At 36.8% G+C, this 24,949-nt stretch overlaps 2 protein-coding genes across 13 annotated transcripts in view; both read left to right on the plus strand.

Annotated features, from left to right (window-relative positions):
• ARB2A (ARB2 cotranscriptional regulator A) overlaps positions 1-24,949 on the plus strand; it is a 381,926-nt gene that overhangs the window by 275,975 nt on the left and 81,002 nt on the right. The window lies entirely within an intron of this gene.
• Positions 1-24,949, plus strand: part of POU5F2 (POU domain class 5, transcription factor 2) — a 62,624-nt gene that overhangs the window by 1,841 nt on the left and 35,834 nt on the right. The window contains 1 exon segment of the mRNA XM_070517784.1: positions 1-24,949. This exon segment is cut by the window's right edge and continues 35,834 nt beyond it. Coding sequence (XP_070373885.1) covers positions 1-920 — 920 coding nt within the window. The 3' untranslated portion in view covers positions 921-24,949.

The following is a 24,949-nucleotide window of genomic DNA, read 5'->3' on the forward strand; positions in this document are numbered from 1 at the left end:
GACGGGCTGACCCTCCCATCTCACTGAGCTCCCAGGCGGCCCCTGGTAGGCTGATGGTCTGGCCAGGGGTCGGGCCAAGGGTCTGCCCGGGCCCTGGGGTGTGGAGGGTGCCCCTGGGTGCCCTGCTGTATGAGTTCCTAGGCAGGATGGCACCCTGCGGGCCCCAGCTCACAGCTGGCAGGGCGGGGACCTGGTTCCCGGGCCCCTCCGAGGCTGCCTTCCCCGGTCCATACATCGTCCTTCGCTGCATCCCAAGGTTGGCGCTTCCAGAAGACGTCTCTGCCATTGAGAAAGAGATGGCGCAGCTGGCGAAGGAGCTGAGGCAGAAGAGGATGACCCTTGGGTACTCGCAGGCCGCCGTGGGGTTCGCCGTGGGGCCTCTTTTTGGAAAGGTCCTTAGCCAGACGACCATCTGCCGCTTCGAGGCCCAGCATCTCAGCCTCGCCAACATGTGGAAGCTGCTACCGCTGCTGAAAATGTGGCTGGAGGAAGTGGACACCGAGAACCTTCTGGGCTTATGCAACATGGAGACAATCCTGCAGCAGGCTCGGAAGCGGAGACGGGCAAGCAGGGAGACTCGCATCGGAAACTCCCTGGAGAGAGTCTTCCTGCAATGCCCAAGGCCCACACCGCAGCAAATCAGCAGCATCGCTGGGCAGCTCCGGCTGCAGAAGGACCTAGTCCGAGTTTGGTTCTATAACCGGAGCAAGATGGGCAGCCAGCCAACCAATGATTTCTCCCCACCAGAGGAGGTGGGGGTAGCTGGCTCTCCTTTCCCAGGGGGACCAGTGTGCTTTCCCCTCGCATTGGGGCTCCATTTTGGTTCCCTCCACTGTGGGGGCCCATACTTTACACCCTTGTACTCCTCCGCCCCGTCCCCTGCGGGGGTGCCCTCCTCTCTGCCCCGACCACCACTCTAGACCTCCCCCGGCTTTGAAACTGAGGGGCCTGTCCTTATGGGGGTGGCCATAGTAGTCCCTGAGGTTGATTACAGGGCTTTTAGCGTCAAGTTCTCCATTCACTGTGGGAAGAAGTTAAGAGTACTAGGGGATGAGGGTGGGAGTTATTTGGGAATATTATGGGGTCGAGGTTGAAATTTATTGCTGCTTTGTGTTTTTCCTCTTGTTTTTGCCTAGCAATGGTTTTAAGGTACATTACAATACTTAGATGGTTTCGGATATTTGGTTTCTCTTTTAATTAATTGAAAATTGTGTCTGTTACTCCTTGTGGTGATCAGTAAACATAAAATTTATTTTTTTCTTATAAACACGATATTGAGTGAAAAATTCAAAGTCACAGAAGACTGTTTCAGTATACCATTTGTGTCAACAACGAGCAGCACTTTGTGTAAACACAAACACGAAGTCCAGGAGAATAGTTTCCTTCAGGGGAAGGTTTGAGGATGAGATAAGAAATGAGTACAGGGAGCCCACCCAGAGCGCTGGCTGAAACACAAGTTTTCTCGTTCTTTGCCTTTCTTGAAAGATGCATTTTTTTCTAATTCACTTTTTCATTTAGAATGCCCCAGCTTTAAGTGAGGGTCTCAGTTCAACCCTCCACCTTATGCAGGCAGGTTTATTGCCTGTCCTGCCACACACAGTTGGTGTATTTCAAACCCCTTTGTTACTGAGATTGGCAGCTCAGCCCCAACTCCAGCTCTCGTTTTCAGCTCCATTTGGTTTATTCCCTGGGAATTTCCCTTACTTTCTTTTGAGCTCAGATGTGCTTTTTTAGAGGAAATTAGTGATAGGTGATCCAACATTCCCTGGTGACTTCTGCAATGGTACATCTTAATCAATTTTCCAATCTCTCCTATGAAATTGATCTTTTCCAGTTTTCTGCTTCTGCATTGGTCAGTTGGGGTCATTATACACTAAACAGCAATCATTAATCCCTCTCTATTGTCACATCTGCTGCCATACACTTGCATGTGATATTTATTGTATAATTCTATCACTCTTTATTATATCTGAGTTTATGTCTTCTTCTTTGCTAACTAATCTTGTCAGTTTTTTCCTTCTCTGCTTTTTTCTCCTTAATCAGTCTTACAAAGAATTTATGTATGTTTTCAAAGATCAACCTTGTTGATTTTTATCCTATTTATCCTATTTACTACTGTTTTTATTTCCTAATTAGTTGATTTTAGCTTTTACTTTTATTAATTGCTTTTTTCTAGTTTCTTCTGTTTTCCTTCAACGTATATTTTTTCTTCTTGTCAGTGCCTGAAGATAGAACACTGACAGTACACATAGGTTAGTAAAGGGGAGCCAAACTTCAATTGCTTGGCTTTAGATTCAGTGGGTGACTACTCACTTACTCTTGGACTATTCCTCTAAAAGTCACACAGCACCAGTCCCATTCCTTCCTTTTGCTAGACAGCTCTTCTGGAAAGCCTTGGAAGGGCGATATTTCTGCAGAGGCTCAGGCAGTGTTGAATGCCAGGATGGACAGTTGTGATTGCGCTGTGAGCATTTAGTTCCTAAAAGCTGTGAGGAGGCTCTGACCCAGGCTCCTCCTTGAGTTCTTCAGCCCCTGCAGATGTGGAGAGACACTAACGGGCTCTCAGTGTCAGGGAACAGTTCCACGGGTCTGCCTCAGCACCCTGCATCATTCACACAGCTGCCGCACCTCTGCTTAGGTGAGTACTGGTGTGTGTCTCTGATCAGCCTTCACATAATTTAAAATGAGATTTTCCATCACAGGTCCTCTTGACTTGAATGAAAAGAGAAAAGGCTGGGCCTTGATATTTAAAGGATTTCATATTTTTCAGAGATTTAAGATTGATGGATATAAACCTTAATAAGATCCCTCAAAACTGATAAGGAACCACCCTTAGAGTTGGGAGAAAACCAAGAGTGTGTTGTCAGTGGTTAACAGTGTCAAATGTACAGAGATCAAGTAACATAAGAAATCAGGCCCGGTCGCGCAGCGGTTAGGTGTGCACATTCTGCTTCAGTGGCTCGGGGTTTGTCAGTTCAGATCCCAGTGCAGACATGGCACCTCATGGCAAGCCATGCTGTGGTAGGCGTCCCACGTATAAAGTAGGGGAAGATGGGCATGGATGTTAGCTCAGGGCCAGCCTTCCTCAGCAAAAAAAAAAAGAGGAGGATTGGCAGCGGTTAGCTCAGGGCTAATCTTCCTCCAAAAAAAAAAAAGTAACATAAGAAATCAAATAAGATATATCATTTCACTAATAAAGATGTCACTGGTACCTTTAGTGAGAACAATTTCAGTGGAGTAGTTAGTGGAGGCAGATGCCAAACAACAGTCCAAAGTCTTCATCTTTGCCAGATCACCCCTTCCTCAATTAAAAACATGAGTTCTAACCACTCGCTCAATAGAATCTTCACCGTCATTCTGAAAGTATTTCCTTTATCTTGTGTTTCCTTTAGACAAGTCAGGTCTTCTTAACCTGAAGACGCTAAACTCCTCAAGAGTATAATCAGAATTGTGTGTGCATACGTGTGTTTTCTTTAAAGAGAGGGATGATAGCCTTCATCATATTTTCAAAGGGGACTATGACTCTTGTAGATCTACAGTTTCAGAATTTAACAAACACCTTCCATTTGGCCACCTTACTTTCAAGATTTTCCCCTGCCCGGGCCCTGTCTAGTAGGTAATTCCCAGTTTTCTTTGAATTTGTATTTTCTGGGTATCTCAGTGTAGTATAATGGCCCTGAATCACTTCTTGCATAAGTCTTTCACATGCAGACCAAATGTTGTATTCATTATTGGCTTTCTTGTTCTTATATTTTTATCAATCCTTGGCACTTTAATTTGATTCCTATCATAAAGAACAATTTCTCCTCTTCCTGGAAGTTTTTCCATCTATTGTCAAAACTTTGAAGTGTTAGGTTATCCTCCCTTATTTTAAAACATTATCTTGCTCTTGAAATAGCATCTGTTTTCTATAATTTCATATTTTTGAAGTATATATACTGTACATCTTTGTTTATTATACTAAAACTATGTCACAGGGATTTATTTTTCAGAATAGCCACTTTTGTTTATGGCTTTCTTCTAGAAATAGTCTTGCTTACTAACCAGTATTGATTTCCTTGACAGAATCTATTCATGACGAATTCTTTTCAGGGTGCAAAATTGTATTATCCATATAGAACAATGTTTTTAAGATGAAAACTATAATGCTATTCAAATAAAATCCTAGTGGAATGTGGGAGTGGTACTTAGCAAAGTGATTCTAAACTGAAAGAATGAAAGTTAGGGAAATAAGGAAATTCTGAAGGTAAAGAGTTAGGGTAGCCTTGTCCTACCAGATGTTGTGAAACTACAGTAATTTAAACAGTGTGGTGATGATGATGGACAAATTAGCAGAAACAAATATTTGGCTATTCCGTTCATGGGAATGTGAAGTGTACAACCTTCGTGAAAGGCTATTGGGTAGTTCATATGGGAAGTTCTTAAAATGTGCTTTCACTTTGGTCCATCATTTCAACTTTTAAAAATTTTTATAAGCAAATAATTGTATTTGTGTGCAAAAATTTAGTGATAAGGGTGGTCATCACAATATTTTTTTTTGTTTTAATAACAAAAAGAAACAACCTAAATGTTCAACAAAGGGTTAAGTAAATAAAAAGAAACACCATATACAGTAAAAAGTGTGTTATGGAACTACAGTTTTTGACAAACAGTTCAGAATAGATTGTTGAATGAGACAAAACAGTTTATTAAACTTTATATCAGTTTTTATTTTTTAAGGAAAAACGTATATTACATTCAGAAAAAAATGTGTATATTGGTCTTGTTGGTGATTTTTAAAAAAATTTTGCTATATCTATTATACGATTAAAAAATCCAAGCAATATCTCTAAAGGAAGGCTCTAGGAAGTCTAGGGTTCCTAAAAATATTTGTTCTTTCAGCCTTTTTTGTCTCTAAAATGGTAATTTCTCATTATAAAGCAATATTTTAGGATAATAAATCTGACCTTTTCATTTTTAGTCTGATTTGTAGCCTCTGTAAAAGAAAGGCAATTCTCTAAATGGAGGAGTATTGGGACATATCAGTTAGGAAGACATTGCTAAAAATTAGGGGTTTTTTATTTAATCAGATGCCCATTAATGTTAAAGAGCTCTAGTGTAGCTCCGTGAGTGAAGACACCTGCCATATGTCTGTTTTCCTGCACAACATGGTAATTTACAATTACAATTAGTGTGTTTACATACCTCAGTGTAGTGAACCCATATTTAGAATATAATGTAAGCCCAGATCATTTTCATCTTTCTGAATGTTTACTTTCAATTTTAAAAAGCATTTGAAAATATCGAAATCCTGGTTTTATCACAGTAGAATCCTCCCTGCTTGTCATATTTGAAGAAATGAAATGAACAGAAATGAAATCTGTGGATTTCTAGGTTTGAAGGCAGGGTCAGTTCCTGTGATTACAGCCCCAGGCGGTTGAAAGATGAACCGTCATGAAGTAAATCCACCCCAATATCCGGTAAAATCCTTAAAACAAGGCATTAGCGTTATCTTGGTTACATCAGAAAAGAGAAACATTACAAGAGGCTTTGGGGGAGATTGACGTTTTACCTGAAGCGCTGCCTCCAGAAAACAATCCAGCATGGAGGGCCTTTGGGCTGCCGCTCCACCACCTCACTTTTAGCTGGGAGCTCTGCTGTGAATTCTGCCAAAGGCAAAATTAGCTACTTTGGCATTGAACGTAGGCTTCTTAGTTTTCTTCCCCCAGCTTCCAACAAAATGACGAAATACAAAACAGCTTCATTTATTGCTATTGACTCTTCTGCTGACTGCCTGCCAAAGAGGATGGTTGGAAGAGGAAAATTTGAGGCCTTCCTGAGAATTTACTACATTTTAAATTCAATATTCCCTTCTAAAGCTGTGCAACCTGTTATGTCATTTCTTCTTCTCTCAAAGAACTAACTGTATTATTTAATAATTAGTCCTCTTTCCTTCTAGGATGTATTGTGTAGACTTTGTTTTAGAACTCGGTGCAGAGGCCAAGACAGTGTATCAGATGCTTTAAGTTGATTTATTATCTTAGAGTGAAGGATGATGCTCCTGGAACAGTTGTAAAACTTTTAAGATTATTGAGTAGTGATCAAATCTTAACATATGCCTTTTTTGTGGAAAGAGAATTTGTTTCAATATTTCATGTATTTGTTTGCTGGGGCTGCTGTAATAACGTACTGCCACTTAGGTAGTACTGAAAATAAACAGAAATCTATTGTCTCACAGCTCTGGAGGCGAGAAGTCTGAGGTCAAGGTGTCAGCAGGGCTGGTTTCTTCCGAGGGCTACGAGGAAAGGGTCCCTGTTCCGGGCTTGGAGATGGCCACCTTCTCCCTGTGTCTTCACAGTGTCTTCTCTGCATACATATCTGTGTCCAAATGTCCTCTTCTTACAAGAACACCAGTCATTGGATTAGGGCCCACCCTAATGACCTCATTTTAGCTTGTTTCTGTAAAGTTTCTGTCTCTAAATAAGGTCCCATTCTGGGGTACTTGGGGTTAGGACTTCAACATATGAATTTTTGTGGAGAAACAGTTCAGTTCATGACACCAACCTAATTAAAATTTAAAATAGATTCAATTATTTGTTAATGTATATTCATTCAATAATTGTTAATTGAGTACCCTATATAGCAGATAGTGTCCTAGTTGCTGAGATGCTATGGTGACCAAAAACAAGCTCATCCTGCCCTCAAGGAGCCTAAAGTGTGATGAGGTATCCACATTAAACAAATAAACATGGTGACAACTTGTAATAAATACTGTGGTATGTCACATATTGGGGGTCTTCACGTAGAATTATAGTCCTCCTGTTATATAAGTATTGCTTCTGATAACATCAATTATTAACAAATATTCTGAACCAGAAGGATCTGCAGAGGAAGTATGATCCTATAATCAAGGCATAGTTTGAGAGACAGGCATTTCTGGGTTCAAATCCCAGGTCAATAACCTGCTATCTCAGTGACTTAGAATGAATTACTTCTTTCATCCTCAGTTTCTCATCTGTAAAGTAAGTCTAGCAATCCACAGGTTGAGAGAGTTGATAAAGGGATAAAATTAGGTAATATAAAAAGAAACCCCTAGGACTTCCCTTTTATACAGTAGACAATAATTTTTCCCTCCATTGTGTTTCCACTTGTCTGTGCTTTATTTGTACCTCATAAGTCACTCTTTTGCATCCCTCAGAACTTGCACTTAGTAGGTGCTCAACAATTGATAGTCAAATTTGAATAAATGAAAGCACAGAAAAAGTAGAGACAGTAGTCTCAGTTGCCAGGGAACTTTCTATTCTGATATTAGGAAATGACATTTGGAATTGTAATAATTGGAAGACAGTTATAAAGTCCATTTCCATAGCTGTCAAATGACAGCTAGGTAAGGGAACATATGATAAGGTTTTGACATGAAAGATTTAGATAAAGACTTTTTGAAAACCCATATGGCATTATATAATTGAAAGGAATGATCTCTGAAGTTGTTTCTAACCTATAATAATTGTATGAATCTCCATGAATAAGAACAAAACAGGGCACCACAGATTGAATGTAGAGGCTATGAGATACAGAGTCTAGGAATGTACTAAGTGGGATGACTCTGGTCCTTGTGATTCCCACTTAACCTTTCCTTTTGAATCTCCTGCTGTGGTCTCAACCATCTCTCCCGAAAGCAAGCCCAATTCTGCCTTTATTCATACTATTTCTTCATTGAATGTCCACACTCTCTAGCTTTTCTGTTCAATACCTACTATATTAGTTTGTTAGGGCTGCTGTAACAAAGTACCGCAGATTGAGTGGCTTAAAGAACAGTTCGTGTTTATTGTCTCTCAGTTGTGGAGATTCAAAGTCCAAGATCAAGATGTGGGCAGTGTTGGTTCCTTCTGAGGGCTGTGAGGGAAGGATCTGTTCCAGGCCTCTCTCCTTGGTTTGTGGGTGGCCATCTTCTCTCTCTTGTCTCTTTCCATCGTCTTCCCTCTATGCATGTCTCTGTGTTCAAATTTCCCCCTTTCATAAGGATATCAGTCATATTGGATTAGGGCCCAGCCTAATGACCTCATTTTAACTTGATTACCTCTGTAAAGACCCTGACTCTAAATAAGGTCACATTATGAGGTACTGGGGGTTAAGACTTCAACATATAAATTTGGGAGGGAACACGATTCAACCCATAACACCTACCACTCTTGATACAGAGAAAATATGGGTATGTGTTGAGAGGAAGGTACAGGAAGGCAGAGGGAGTTGTTAATTTTTTCCTACAAAGGAATTAAATAAGAGGTGGTATGATGGAAAGGAAAGAGCATTAGCCATAGATCCCAGATCTGCATCCTTTCTCTAGGCCACCCACACAGGTAATATCACCACTCCAGGGTACCACCTCAAGAAAATTTCAAGAAAAATAGCATTTCTTCCATCACAACCAATAATTTTATGGGCTGAAGAGTCACTGTAGCTACTTATTTCTGTCTGTCTTAGGAGCAGAACAATTGAACTCTCATCAGTGAGATTGTGAGGGATTGTCTTAGGAAGAAAATTTTGAATATTTTGATAAAGATATGATTCTTACTTTCCCCAGAAAAATTGATATGTGAACCTATTGAGAAAGCCCTGTCACTTCCTGCTAAGCATTGTCAACCACTAATTTCATCAAACTAATGTAACAAGACAGTCAAGTGACTTGCCTTTAATTTGTTGTGATTGTGTTATATTTATGAAAAGCAGAGCTAAAACAGCTGAGAGCAAGTGTTTAGATGCTGATTGTTTTCAAAAATAGTTTTAAGAATATTGCTAAATTTAAGTAGACACCGAGTAAGTTTTCTCAGTATATGAAATGTAAATCATTCTTTCTGTAATAATAAGTTGTTAAATGCATGCAAATATTATAAATGATTACCTCATTTCAAACGTATTTTTATGGCATCCGTCTGCTTGCTAAATATGTATTACCTTTGAGATTTAAACTAAAGAGAAGAGGTGGGAAAAGACTTACCATACAAGGATTTATTGTGTTGTTCTTTTCTCTCCTGAAAAGGTAATCACACCAACACTATAGGTAGAAAAGAATGTTCTGCATCGCATCATTAAAGTAGTTAATCTAAAGCCATCAATTTTTGTCTTCTAGCCCAAGAAATTCTAAGTAAAATACTAACAAAAATGTTACGCTTTTAGATGAGAAGTGAAAGAATCTTTATCCTTTTTATTTGAGTTTCCAGAAATGGCACACTCCATAAAAAAATGTATCATTTTTATTTTTAAACTGAGTTTCTTGCATTAGTCAGTAAACAATTTATTTGGTGAACGTTCTCTGTGCACATATATACACCATGTGAACATTTAGGAAACAGAAGGTGCTTGAATTTGTGAGATTTAAATATTTTCTCACAGTTGATACAGTGATATTGCAGTTGAAATAAAACCACATATAAATGAAATACCACTTTCTACTAAAAAGCAAGTATAGATTTTCTATCATTGTTTTAATGAGGACAATACTGATTTTTTTAATTCAATGGAACATCTTATAAATCTTTAGCATGTTTACCTCCATATCCATTCTAACACTCACCCATAAAACTCCACCTGTCCTAATCACAGATATGCGTATACATTTAATTACATTATCTGACTACCCAGACTTTTATACTGCTAATATTCTTGCAAACATTATTAAATTTTGAAAGTGTAAATAGAGCAATGATTTGATTTCTCGCTTGTTCTTCTAAAAACATATGCACACATATACTAATATTCATGTTTTAAATACATCATGCAAAATATGAGCTATTTAATCAAAGGTAATACACCAGAACGTGGCAAGCAAAAGGATAACGCCCAGCATAGCAGCTTTTGGCCATCTCCCAGACTTCCTTGCTGTGGCCCCAAACCAACTCCTGCTCTTCCTCCAGGTCCCACATTCTCATATAATCATAAGCAGTATCATTATGCCTCTGTACTTCCTCAGTGATTGAATATCTACTAAGTGCCCATGAAGGACTAGGCACTGAGGATTTAGAATTAAACAAGGAACACGTAGGTTAGATAGAGGAAAGAAGTGAGAAAACCCATCACCTCACCAAGTGGCCAGCGTTAGAGGAATGAACGAAAGAACAACAATGAGAAAGGCACACGTAACTCAGTAAGGGATATCTGGGAACATTCTAAAGAGCAGGAATAACCTGAGCTAAGACTTGAAGGATAACTAGGAGTTAAGTGGAGGGTATGAGAAGAGAGAAAAGGAAGACCAAAAGTCAGGAGTGGGAGGAAAAGTGAAAGGAGTTTCAGTGAAAATCTAGGCTCTGATTAGTTACTGCAATTGAAAGTTAAATGTAGTGGTCAAAATCCTGTCAGCCATAGCAAAAATGTTACATAGTTCTCAGCAGAGCACATGGACTTAACCACTACACCACTGGGCCAGCCCCTGATCATTTCTGTAATGGTAGTACTTTTGTTGATGTTGTTGTTGTCATTTAAAACACAAAATCATTTTTCGTCTGGCTTGTTCTGTTATTGACTTATGCCTGAGTCTTAATACTAAGATCTAAGGTTCCAAAGGTCTTTCTTCTGGGAACTAAAATAATTTAGTACTGACATAAAAAGCTCCTTGATGATTTGCTTTGGCACTACTGATCAGCAAATCTAGAGAAATTAATGGTTAGCAGATCCACTGGCTTATTCTTCTCAAGATTCAGTTGTCTCTATGAGGCTTTTGATAAAAAGCTATTCATCAGTTCCTTTAAGTTTATTACAATATCATAAGAAACATTGGGAAGAGTTTGGTAATTGAAAAAAGTCATTAGGCACCAAAGACAGTGTCTAAGTCATGACCTAGCTGTCTTTGTTTACAAAAAAAATCTGATTAGGAACCCTGTTTAGGGCCAGCCTAGTGGCATAGCAGTTAAGTTTGCGTGCTCCCCTTCAGAGTCCCAGGGTTCTCTCATTCAGATCCCAGCCACAGATCTAGACACCACTTATCAAGACATGCTGTGGCAGGTGTCCCACATATAAAGTAGAGGCAGATAGGCACAGATGTTAGCTCAGGGCCAGTCTTCCTCAGCAAAAAGAGGAGGATTGGCAGCAGATGTTAGCTCAGGGCTAATCTTCCTCAAAAAAAGAAACCCTATTTGGTTTCTAACCACAGAACCCAATCATACTGTCTCTGCCCACAGCTCACCATGCAAGACAGTATCTAGCATGATACTAGAGATAGACTAGTTTTCAGTAAATTTGCATACAAAACAATTGACTTAAGATAAATAATTAATTTGTGTTTTGTTCACATATGAAATAAAAATGATTGATATAACATACTCCTATACAGAGTCATTCTAAGAATCAAAAAAAACCTTCATAAGAATTATTGAAAAGTATACTTAAAGCATAAAGAACAATGCAGTGCCTAATAATACTCTTTTTGTAAAATTAAAAATCTATCTATCTTTAGTTATCATTAAGTCCAATGTTACTTCCATCCATGAACGTTGAAATGCTTTAACACATAAAGTAATCCTTACAATGCTTTCTAAAATGAGTCCTTAGTATCATTGTAGAATTTGAATAAAATTAAATTTTTTTCTCAAATCATGCAAACTCACCAATGTCAGAACCCATCAATAAACGCATGAGATACCCATGCTTTGTCTTTAAAAACTGAGTGACAGTTTTTAGCATAAGTTATTTCAGCAGACAAATTTTGTTTTGAAGACAGGCCAAAAATCTATTAGGATCCAGCACTGATCTATTTCCTATGAATATATATTACTTCTGAAAATCCCCCCAAGTGTGTATAATAAAACAGTTGTTAGGTGAATAATTGTGAGAGTTCTGCTTAAGGTAGCCAACTCGTGTTGGGTGCATTCCACTGAGCAATTGCCTTTTCAGATCCTTACCACCAACAGAGAATAGCCAGAAAGTGGATAGCCTAATAACTTAAAAGTTTCTAAAAGTTAATTATGTTGAAATTTAATAAGTAAATTTAGAAAATGGAAGATAAGTAACTACTTTGAGAACACTGAGATATTTTTATTGGAGTTCTTTATAACTCCCCTTGAGGTGGAATATAGCTCATACAAATCGTAATGCCAGATGACAGTTATTTTCCAGTCAGTTCTTAAAGTGGTTTACATGTTATAGTTTAAGCAACATGAAAAGTCATTCTGGAAAAGCATTTGTTGTCCAATGCCTTCTGCTTTCTTACCCGAGAGAAAGAGCTACACCTAGCTCTCAATTGTTATGAGTGGATTGTTTATTCAGGCCAATATCTACAACAAAACTGTGATCTTAGCCTAGATTTCTGTTGTTTCCCAGTACATTTCTGTGCCAGTTTTTCCCAATGCCAAACTTGTGTGTTCTCAGCAAATGCAAACTACTTTTAATTATGCCTAGGAAAACATAATCAGGAGAATAAATTCCTTCTCCTCTCCTACTTCCCTCCCCCCTTCATTATTTTGAAGTATTAGAAAACTGAATATGAGTTACTTTGGATTGCCTACCCTTTTTAGTTATCTATACCACTTACATGGATAATCGAGAAACTTCTTGCCCTTAAACATCTATTAACATTTTAAAATGCCGCTATTAAGGTTTACTGTATAGTTATTTTACAGATTCAAATATGTGCACATGAATATCAGTCTCACGTTTTATAGAAGTTAAAAAAGAGAATAACCTTTTCACTTACTGAGTTAGCACAGACTCTCTTCATTGTAAGATACATAACTCTGATGCAAGCTGCTTACAAAAAAAAGTAATTTGTTGACTCATGTAAATGAAAAAAAAAAAGCGTAGATCTGCTTCTGGTACTGCTAGATATCAGGACTCAAACTCTTGTTATCAAGACTCTCCCTCCATCTCCTTCTCTACTTTTCTTTGCCTAATGACCTAATTTTTCTTTCTTGCAGACAGGGCTTTCTTCACACATTCAGAGAGGGTAGCTACAAGCAGTTGCAGCATCTTCTATTCAGCATTATCCCAGAGAAAAGGCTCTAACATCCAAATAAGAATCATGTGAAAATTTGATTGGCCCTGCTTGGGTCCTATGTTGATCTCTGAACTAGTCACTGAAGCCAAAGAGATTGAAGCGTAGGACTGGCTGTGATTGGCCAGCCAGGGCCAGCCATATCTATGAGGGGTTTGGGGCTGGGGCATAACATTATAATTGACAGCCCAACAAAGACTACGTGAGTTGAAGAGGAATGATTCCGCAAAGAAGGGTTTTGGATGTGTCCACCACAGTTGTCCTTGTATCAGTTTCTCTAGTTTCTTGGAAAATTTAATGTATGTGCCACAATCAGATGCTTCTGTTATCTGATGCAGAGAGAAGAAAAAATGTGGGATAACTAAATACAAGAAGATCCTACATTTTAAACACTTGAACTGATCCATCAGCAAACTTTATTCGAGTTTGTGATTCTGAAATAGATCTAAATGTTTGCACGATGCCCTGCGTCAGTTTTGCTGTGTTCACTGATTACTGCATGAAGCCTGAGTTCCTCTCTGTGGAGGGTTTACTTGCAAGAGTATTCATTCCAGTCAATACCGTTGAGTCGTGGAGTGGCGCCCACTCATTTCCCCACCTATAGCCTAAGATAGCTTAATAGCATCTGTCATAGACCAGTTTTAACATTTGAACATACACAGACTTAGTCCACTAGTTCTTCATACTAATCCTACTGTATCTCTTGGTACAACCAAAATAATCTTTTCAAGGGAGAGCTGCTGATATTTTCGGGTTATTTTTCCCAGTTTTTGGTTTCTTTTTTGGTCATACTTTCATTTGATATCTATCTTTTAACACATAATAGTAGGTTGTAATAATCTGTTTTATAGAAATTCTTTGGGATTAGCAAGGTCCTATATTTCAGGCAAAATTATCCCTCAGTTCTCACAGGTAAGTATGTTATGCTTTATTTTTTAAATTGTAGTGAAAAATAAAAATCTAGGATCTATTTTGTTATTCATAAATTATTCTTATATTTATTTGAAATAATATAGGTTCTTACAATCTGCTTGCTTTTGTTCTTTTCCCGAGTTCTAGTTTTCTGTTTCTTATTTTCCTAATTATTTTATTTATGTGATCTTCGTGTCATCTGCCTTAAATCCTTGGAAAGAAGTGGGGATATTAGTTAATCAATAAATTAGTCAAGCAAACTGAAATCACTAATGTATCAGCTGCCCCTCCTCTTCTTCTATCCTCAGAGATGATAGACTACATGGTCAGTGTCCTCTCAATGCTTTGTATATAGTAAAATTATATAATATCACCTGGTGACTATATTTCAAAACTGATTGCTCTCACAGAAACTACTTGTTCATTAAATATATTGATAGGCAAGTCAATTTATTATAAAATATTGTATTTCATCTATTACAAAATGCAATTTTAACTACCTAAAGTTTGAATATATCTTGCAGTCAGAGAGATAAGAAAGCATTATGGCATAGCTTAATTGGCAATGTTTTTCCTTTCTAAGTGGTACATGGAGTAATGATAATCTTAAAATCAATGGCACTTTGGATTTGATGATACATAGTACTCTAATTATCTGTCTTCATTTTCCCAGAGTTTCATTTAACTCAAAATTCTGTTGGTCAACATCTTTTAAGAGCACTGGGTTTGGTTTACAGATTCCCTTTTGTAAAACAAAGTTTCTTTTTGTAACATTAATAGTCATTCCCTAATGTGTCTATTTTATAAAATCAAAATTTTTTTATTGTATTTCTTAACTCAGAGTACACTTAGGTTAACAGTGCGGTTCAGCCATCATTTCCACAGTTCTTTTTGTATGTACAAAAAACATTGGTGTCAATTAGATATTAGTAATTTATTTTTAAGATTTAGAAGTAATTTTTTATGTTTCTTTCAAAGGAAAAACTGATATTGAGAACCTGCAGCTCTTATGTGTAAAACTATTTACATTAATCTCGATAATTCAGTTATGACTCTCTTGCTTTAAATCTCTTTGGTATGTTTCTGTTCTGATTTAGTGCCTAGTTTAAAGATTAATGTTACAGGATAATTTACTGCAGCTTCACAGATGGTATTTGAATCTTTGTAAATGGGCTTTGGAATCTGTGCACAGTTCCATATAATGTTAGGTTAACATCAATGTAAATGTTGAACTTAAAATGGTTCTAAAAGATCATGATAGAAATTTCATTAGCCCTTTCTAAAAACCATAAATTTTGAGAGGATTTCATGGGCTAAGTATTTTTACTTCACTAGCATGGTCAAGGTATAACTAGCTCCTTATATTTGAAATCACCAGCCCCTATATGTTGAAAATAAACATAAAAATAAATGACCTTGTTTTAAACTATTCTAGAGTTGTAGTCACAGGAGAAGTTACTGTTCTTATTTTTACAGCTTCCTATATGAAATGCTTTATAGAATCCACAAACACACATTGCTTTTAGTGTCTTTCCTTTGATGTCTATAAAAGACCCATTGAAAACTGGAGGTAAGTGCTCCTAATGTGCACAGCAGAATTTGGCTGAAGTTATTTGAAGCTATTAGAGATAACCTTTCTCTACATGTCTTTTGAGGGAAAACTGGTAGCAACAATACCAGTTAAGCTGTAATTAGTGTAACTAACAACTAATATGAAAGAGCAGACTAGAGGTCATTCTTAAGAATTTAAAGGTATTAACAGGTTAAGGTTGTAGGGCATCCTCTCCCCCAGCTTAATCTGTTGCCCTAGCTGGTGAGATTTGTTGAAGTCATCCTACCCTCTAACCCCGAGGTGTTGCTCTCTCATAATTTATTGGTCACATGCCAAGTTCCTCTTTCCTGTCTAGTGAGATGACTTTGGGAATGGCAAATTCATTTTAAAGTTCTTGTTACAAATGCCTGCAGATTTTCAACCTTTTAATGTAGATAAAGGATTACAGATTAATTTGCTTTAATGTTCTTGTCCTACAAGCCTTAGACTACATTGAAATTGTCATTTTGCTACATTACGGAATATGATTTGTTGAGACCATTTAACATGTATTATAAGAGGAACGCTTAAAATCTAACTATTAAATCAGATGTTGTGTAACTGATTCTAATACATGCTGGATATTCCACTTTTTATGGGCCACTTCTTCAAATTTAATTGCCCACCAGTGGCTTTTGTTTATGTTTACAGTCAAGTCTAATGCACTTAAAGGGTAAGAATTTAACAGAGGAATAACCTTTTGTTTTCAGGAGGTGAAGTTAACCCCTCTCTGCCAGTATCTGACTCTGGATTCTTCCTCATCTCATTACGTGATACGACACATAAACAAGAGGAATGCCGTAGAATTTTAATCATTCTTTTCCTTTTCCCCTTAAAGTCATGCCTGTAAGATGTTTCTGTAGTTTCTTTCTACCTAGAAAAGCTAAAAAGTTTTCGTTTTCTTTTAAAACAATAGGCAGTAAGACAGCACTATTAAGAAAGAGTCAAAAGGAGATTTTTCCCTTTCATCTTTTTATGTTACCACCTTGGTCTCAAACTATCATATATGTTAGAGATTTTTTTTTAACTGTAGATTATTTATTATCCATAAAGTAAGCTGGGGCAAGTTCCAGTAACTAAACAAAGTTTTAATGCAGGAAGCATCAAACCACACGACCCCAAAGAAAAGAAAAGAACATTTTAAATTCAGGTTATCTGAGGTCACTGGACACACAGACATCTAAATACTTAGAGTACAGACTTAAAAATCATAGTTCTCATTTAAGTACAACAAGAAATAATTAGGATATATTCTTTCCTTGAGTCCTCCATCTCGGTGAATTATGTGCATACCACTGGTGGTTCGTGAGTGAACTGCTTTTTATTTTAGTAGTTATTTGTTTATTCTAATATGTAATAGGAAAAGATATGAATAACACATGAAACGCATTTAATGGAATTATTGTTTATGGAATAATAAGCAAATGGAAAAGTGAGTTTATGTAAAGAAAATACTGGATATTTTTGTGCACATAGCAAAATGTATAGAAGTGTTCCACAAGTAACTGAAGTTAGGGAAACAATGCTCTGCCCAAACATGAAATTTCCATAATTTTTTTCTAGCCAGGAACTCACAAGATGCTCTTTATGTCTTCATTTCAACATACTGTTTATTGGTCGTCGTTTATTTAATGTATGTCTATGTATGTGTGTATTTGGCTATTTCATCTTTTGTTTCCAAAACAAGCCAGCTTTTCTGGGCCTCAGTCTTGGACTAGGCGATGTCTAAGGCTCCTTCCAAGCCGGGTTATCAGTCCTCAGCTAATAAGTTCCTCAAGATTGGCAACCACTTATATAGAACTTGTTCTAAGTAATACTTAGCATAATGACAACCCAAAATCATCATTAATACCTGTTTCCTTATTGATTGATTGATTAACATATGCTAATAGCAAATTTAAGAATGTTTTTGCATATCCATGTGCTTGCCCCAAAGTAACAAATAATTTTAATTATAGCATCAATAATTTAAAACTTTTTAAAATGAAGAGCAGGCCAGAGATCCTTAAAGTTCATACAGACACCAGTCTTTTTCATGCTAGGATTTCCTGAGCAATGACACCAAGGACAGTACTGGAAAGTCTTATTTTTTTCTCTTCCATACTATCTTACGATTAAGTATGAGAGTAAGACATCAAAGCTGAACAGACTTCAAAGCCTGTAACACTTATGGTTTCCAGCTATTACTGTAGCCAGCCGCTTCACCCTAACAGCAGTTCATCTTACAGAGCTGCCTCGCTAGGTTCCACCCCTCCGCTTCCCCTTTTCCAGAGCTATCAAATTAAAAACTACCCTTCAAACAAATCCCAAAGTTAAATCAGTCCAGGGAATTAGCTTAATTCCAAGATTGTTTGCTTAATTTCAAGATTTTGCCACTAAAATTAGACCATATTTATTTATTTATTCACCTTTCCCAAAATTATGCCTTTTTCCACAGGGGCTTAGGCTGTGTTCACATAATGTTCTTCATTATGTTTATTTCAAAAGAATAATATACACATGTAGGTAAGATTATATATATACCTACCAATTTAGTTAGGCATCATAAAATGAAAAATTAAAAGATGAGTCTGGTATTTGGCCCTGTAAATCCATGAAGTTAAAAGGAAGAAATCTAAAACGTGATTGTCCATCATAAATGCCTGAAATGTAATTCTTGGAAGCACATGCTTTATTTCTAGTAAGAGAAATAAAGTTTCATGGATATATGGTGTTCCAGCTATGTGAAAGTTAGTATATTGAAGCCTGAGCTTGTCTTGTACTCAGAACCAAGTAGCTGGCTTGGTACTAAAGTCTTTTGCAGGCTGGTTTCTTCGAAATTGCAGAACTAGCATCAGCTGAAGATTCCCAGTTTTTCTTTTTTTTTTTTTTTAATATTTATTTATTTATTTTATTAAGGTTATAAAAGTTAACATCCTTGTGAAATTACAGTTGTACATTATTATTAGTCATGTTGTAGATACACCACTTCACCCCTAGTGCCCTCCCCCCACCCCTCTTTCCCCTGGCAACCACCAATCAGTTCTCTTTGTCCATATGTTAACTACCACCTATGAGTGGAGTCATACAGAGTTTGTCTTTTTCTGTTTGGCTTATTTCACTCAACATAATACTCTCAAGGTCTATCCATGTTGTTGTGAATGGGACAACTTTGTCCTTTTTTATGGCTGAGTAGTATTCCATTGTATATATATACCACAACTTCTTTATCCAATCATCAGTTGCTGGGCACTTAGGTTGGTTCCATAACTTGGCTATTGTGAATAATGCTGCAATGAAGATAGGGGTGCATGGAACTTCTGGAATTGCTGATTTCAGGTTCTTAGGATATATACCCAGTAGTGGGATGGCTGGGTCATAAGGTATTTCTATTCTTAACTTTTTGAGGAATCTCCATACTGTTTTCCATAGTGGCTGCACCAGTTTGCATTCCCACCAACAGTGTATGAGGGTTCCGTTTTCTCCACAGCCTCTCCAACATTTGTCACTCTTGGTTTTGGATATTTTTGCCATTCTAACAGGTGTAAGGTGATATCTTTGTGTAGTTTTGATTTGCATTTCCCTGATGATTAGTGATGATGAGCATCTTTTCATGTGTCTATTGGCCATCCGTATATCTTCTTTGGAGACATATCTGTTCATGTCCCCTGCCCATTTTGTAATTGGGTTATTTTGATTTTTTATTGTTGAGTTGTGTGAGTTCTTTGTATATTATGGAGATTAACCCTTTGTCAGATAAATAACTTGTGAATATTTTTTCCCAATTAGTGGGCTGTTTTTTTGTTTCAATCCTGTTTTCCCTTGCCTTGAAGAAGCTCTTTAGCCTGATGAAGTCCCATTTGTTTATTCTTTCTATTGTTTCCCTCATGTGAGGGGTTATGGTGTCCAAAAAGATTCTTTTGAAGCTGATGTCAAAGAGTGTACTGCCGATATTCTCTTCTAGAAGATTTATTGTTTCAGGCCTAATCTTTAGGTCTTTGATCCATTTTGAGTTTATTTTAGTAAATAGTGAAAAAGAATGGTTGATTTTCATTCTTCTACATGTGGCTGTCCAGTTTTCCCAGCACCATTTGTTGAAGAGACTTTCTTTCCTCCATTGTAGGCCCTCAGCTTCCCAGTTTTTCTTTTAATGGCCCAGATAAAAATTTGAAATTTTTTTCCATGAATAATTTAGTACAGTTGGTGGTAGGTATTCAGTATCACTGGGGAGGGGTCGGGGAGGGAGGAGCATGTCTTGAGATCTAGTAGATGGCATTTAGATCTTAAAGTTATGACGCCAAAGGAACTCGCAGAAAACTTAATGACTTAGCTATTCTCAACCGCGAACCATATATGACGTTCTGAATGCTTTATGACAAAGGCTTTGATTGTGGATTATGGAAATTGAATAGACTCAATATAATGATTGTATTGTTTGAAAAATGGAATGGGCTGCATTGTAAACTAGTGAGCTGTCTGTCTTTTGAAGCATACAAGCAAAGACTCAGTGACCACTTTTCAAGAATTTGATAGATGGAATTCTTACATTTATTAGGGATGGGACTTAAGAATATTTAATATTTATTTCAATTCTAAGGTTCTGTGTTTCTAAAATTAAAAGATATGAAGAAATAGACTTGAAGATTAAGTGATGGCAGTAGGCAATATCATGCCCAGTAATTAGACGAATTTTGCAGAGAAATGCTCATAAGTGGGTATCTTGAAGGGATTTTAAAGGGGAAAGGCATGATGGCCTGAGGAGTTAAGGGTAAACAGCACAATAATGCACATCTCTTCTAGTGTTGAAGGTTGAGAGAGAAAGGAAGCTACTCTAAAATGCTCAGAAAAGTGAGCATAAGAAAAATGAGAAAGGAAGCTTTTTTAAATAGTAGGAACCCAAATGAATTTTGAGAGTGCTAAAAATAGAAACCGAAGGATTTTGTATCTGCATTACTTAAGGGAAGGGAACAAAACAGGTAAGAAAATGAGATTTAGAATTTTAGTTTATTGGAGATAGATGGTAGACAGACTTTTAGAAAGGTTCAGTTTGACTTAGGAAAGATACTTAATGAGCAGTGTCTATAGGAAAATAATGTGGCCACAGCAGCTTGTGAACAAGATAGCCTTTGTACACATCTTTTAACAGACAGATAAGAAAGGGAGGATCGGGGAAGAAAAAGACCCAGGAGTCACGTTAAAGATATGATGAAAAAGTGCATGGAAGGTTCAACAGTAGAAACAGAAGGAATATGTTAATTGAAAATGGTAGAAATCTTATCTCTAGGAAATTTATTGATGGTTCTCCCCAATTCTATTTTAAGGAGCATAATAATTGCAGCACAATGTGAGTACAGAATGATGAGAATCACTAACCACTATATGGCTTTGGGCCAGTTATTGAATTTCTGTGGGTCTCTCATCATTTTAAATATTGGGTAATTAGGTAGATGATTTCCATGATCTGTTCCAGCTCTGAGATTCTCTTCTAGTGCTTTAATTCAGTCAGAATTAAATAGCCACTCCATAGCCTAAGAATTCAAACAGAGCCATGTTGCCGCTTGCAGCAGCTGATTTATTCTGGCCTGTAGATAACAGCCATACTAGAAAACTCAGGATACATTTGTGAAGATTCCACCACTTTGAGATGTATAAAAGCTATGAAGAAATGTCCAGTGCGGGCAGACAAGAAGTGAAGATCCCAGTGATGCTGGGGAAATGAAGTAGGACTAGAAAAAGTGAAGGTGAGCCCCTCCATTTGAGCTTACAGAAGTGACTGGACGTCTACAGAAGACATCCAAGAGAGAACCGGCACTGCTGCCTCCAGAAGAGGGACCAGGCATTTACATCAGAAGTGGATCCGTAGATTTGCTTTATTGGCAATACAGTGCTAGGGAAATCTCATTAATAGCTGTTTTCCAGTGAAGAGGGAAGAGGTACTACCAAAGAGCCTTTACAGAGGTGAGCAAAAGCTAGAAAACGTAAAATCTATAAAGATGAAAAGTGTGGGAAAATAATTTGAAATGCCACTTAAACCTAAAATCAGTAACATATTAAAGTAGTTTTTCTCAGTAATAAACCACTACCCAGAAGAAAAATGTGCAGACCCTTTTTTGTTGTTGTTAAAATAATAAGCATTTTCCAAAATTGTTAGCTGTCTCATTTCCTGGGAGTAGATTGATTATGTACTAGGGCCTGCAACTATCTGAGGATTGTATATGACCATCAACTGTAGTTGCAGACTTTGAAGAGTCTACTTTAATGTACGTTTAAATTAGGATTTGTATAACTTGGTATGTTTTTTCCCCAAGCTCTAGTATTCTGCCTAAATATTCATACAAAAACTTCTTATTACTATTCTGAGCCATGTTATATCCTCTATTTTGAAATAAGTATATGAATTATACTGAAATGATCATTTATAGCAATAAGTATATGAATTATACTGAAATGATCATTTATAGCAATATTAATATTACTCAACACTTAAAATCATTACTTTGTTATTTTCTGATTAGGAACTTTCTGCCTATTCAGTGGTATATTAATCTATGAATGTAATTTGTCTTATAAATATAACATGTTAATAGAAAGTTAGAAATAAGTGTGATTCTCTGAGTGTGTCTTGTTTATACCTTCAGTACAGATCACTAACATGCTCTTCCCCAGCTAAGTGCCATTAATCCATTTACTGCTGCTCAGTGGAATGAAGAGAAATTACTAAAGAATTTTCCATATGTTTAAGTAAATTCCTCTGTCTGTGTGGTTTGTTCAGCTTTCTTATTTTTCTGTGTGCATGGCCCTTTTGAAGATTCCTAAAGCCAATTCTTTTTTTACTCAAAAAGGAAAGAAAGAAAGCAACAGTGGCAACAGTTCTGAATCCTTTGGCTGAAGTCCAACTTACTGGTTGTTTTGCCACTCTTAGTTCCACATGGCTGAGTTGAGAAGGCAGAAGTGGCACTGCTCTGTGCTGACCTATTGGTCATGACCACTCCTACCTCATTCTTAACATTTTCATCCTGATCTACTTCAACACATAATGTACTTCTGCAGCAGTAAAAGAAGATGTAAAAATCTAGAATCAATTAACCAATGCAATAGCTCAGGATCCACTGGGATTTTTTTTCTTAGTGTTATAATTTAAAGCATTTGCTCAATAGGTACCATCTCATCCTATGTTTCACATGTGAGACAAGACATTTGAAAAAAGTCTCCAAAACCTAAATTAAATACATACATCAAAGTATTACCATTAATAAACAGTATATATTTCTTTGGTCTAAAGAACATATGCTAGCCTTCATCAAGAAAAAAATGCCTTGTGAATGGCTGATCGTACTCTGCACATTGAATCACAATATCAGAATCTTCTAAATAAATTGTTATCGGATAAGGCAGAACTTCAGCTCTGAATTTATATAATTCATGCCATTGTAGGTTTTTTTCCATTGAAGAATACATTTCTCTGCCATAAATTGTACCGAGGGTGAGCAGCAGAGTCATTTGAGGTTCATTGAAAATATAGGAGAACATCATGTTTCCTGTCCTTTTGTTAAACTTGGCATATTGATTTTTTTTTGCACAGCTTGCAGCACAGAAATGTGATATACAGCTATGGCAAGACAAGCTAACCACATGTGAATTTGTTAAGTACTGCTGGATTAGCAGAAATTGTCTGACTGTGCAAATAGCAAGATTTGACTTCTCCAGGATCTCTTTATGACTTAATCAATTAAAATAACAAGTTTTGATTTTATTGCCCAGAATAAATCATTAGCAAAACTCATTTTCTCCTGATCACTCATTTGTAGGATATTTACATTCAATTTGCTTCTGTATTTCAAGCAAAGTAGCAAATATGTAGAATTGGAACCAAAAGTTCAAAGTCAAATATAGGAAGATAAAGTTGTAACAAATGTTACCTATTATTTTAACAGTGATTCATAAATTTTGTTCAGAACAAGATTCTAGATGTTTATTTAAATTTGCCATTGCTTTTCTTTTTTCATCTCTCTTTAGCGTTCATGCTTTTGTTCCCTTTAGGCTCAAAGGTAGCAAGATTTTTGATTTGACTGATACCTCTTACTGCATTTAATATAGAACCTTGTGGAAAGGGAGTCTCTGAAGTAGGGATGGTTTGCTCTTACCTTGTTAAACCTCCTCCTTAAATGCGTCCATTATACAGTTCACTTTGCCTGACTTCAAAGAGTACAGATGGAAAGAGGATGAGCTCTAACTCAGCAGAGTGGGTTACCCATGGTTTCTTAGAACTGCTAATACCTTATCTATCAGGTTTATAAAGTTCTCTGAGTTCTCTTGGAAGCAGATAAACCATTTTATGGTTTTCTGCAGAGCAAAACTGAGAGTCTGTTTAAATCTAGGACATGTCCGTAATATCATGTACATGTGATCATGTTGTCACCTGCCTTTTAAGAAAATACATTCTTTAAAACATCTCAATCTCTCGAAATGTAGATTTCTTTTTTTGCAAGATTTTTTTTCAGAATTTTTTTTCAAAATTTTCTCGACTTTCTCTCATTACTTTTAAACAGGTGGACATCTTATGAGATTGCATGCCAAGTTTATTAGAAACAAGTCTTTTAAAATTATCTGGTAAAAACGCAAAGCATGAGTTGTTCCTCTAATAAAAAAGGGGGAAAAGGGTCAGAGCAAAGAAGAAAGTGCCACTGGTTTGTGTTAGGTGACACTGTGCCCTGCTTGTCTAATTTGATTACACAGAGCCCCTGAAGCCTCAGGCAAAGCTGGTTTTAACTATAATCAGCTTCTTAACCTTTTGAGAACTAACGTAAACACTACCTAGCAGTGGTTAATTATGTTGCTCTGCTACACACTACAAAGTGCAAAGGTAAAAGCGTAGAACTACAGTAACACATGTTGTGACAAAATTTAACAAGATCACTTAAGGGGATTGCAGCAGAATGCAGTGCTGTATTTGGGATAAATTTTAAATTAATAAACAGACTTAAAGGTGCATTTTTAAAAACTTTTAGCTGTAATTTTTGCTTATGTTTTATCCATAAGTACTGAACATTCATGTACAACTTTTTCCCTTTTTCTATCCTCACATTTGTACTTTTCTCTGAAATCCTCTTTTGATTATACATTTTAGAAGTACAAGTGTATTCATAGACTTTTATTCTTTCATTTTCAGGGTAAACAAAAGTAATAGCAATATTCATATAAGTAGAGTAAAATCCTCTTGGTTCATTTTTATAGATAATAAAAATTCATTAGGGGAAGAATAGAATTTATTTATAGTTAAATGGAATATTGTGGGTATATAGGCAAGAACCTAACTTTTTGATTTAAAACAGCAGCTCTTGATGCAGGAATCTGATGTGTCATATGGGAAATTAATATGTAAGATGATTTTACTGTCTGTAGTTGGTGTAACTCTGGTATAGTGGGGACTAATGGGGTAGAGAACCATAAAGATTGACTAATGTACTTATCAAGGCTATCTCCTCAAAGTCATATTTGCTGGGAAA

The sequence above is a fragment of the Equus asinus genome, chromosome 9 (assembly GCF_041296235.1).
Source record: "Equus asinus isolate D_3611 breed Donkey chromosome 9, EquAss-T2T_v2, whole genome shotgun sequence".
Classification (NCBI taxonomy): Eukaryota; Metazoa; Chordata; class Mammalia; order Perissodactyla; family Equidae; genus Equus; species Equus asinus.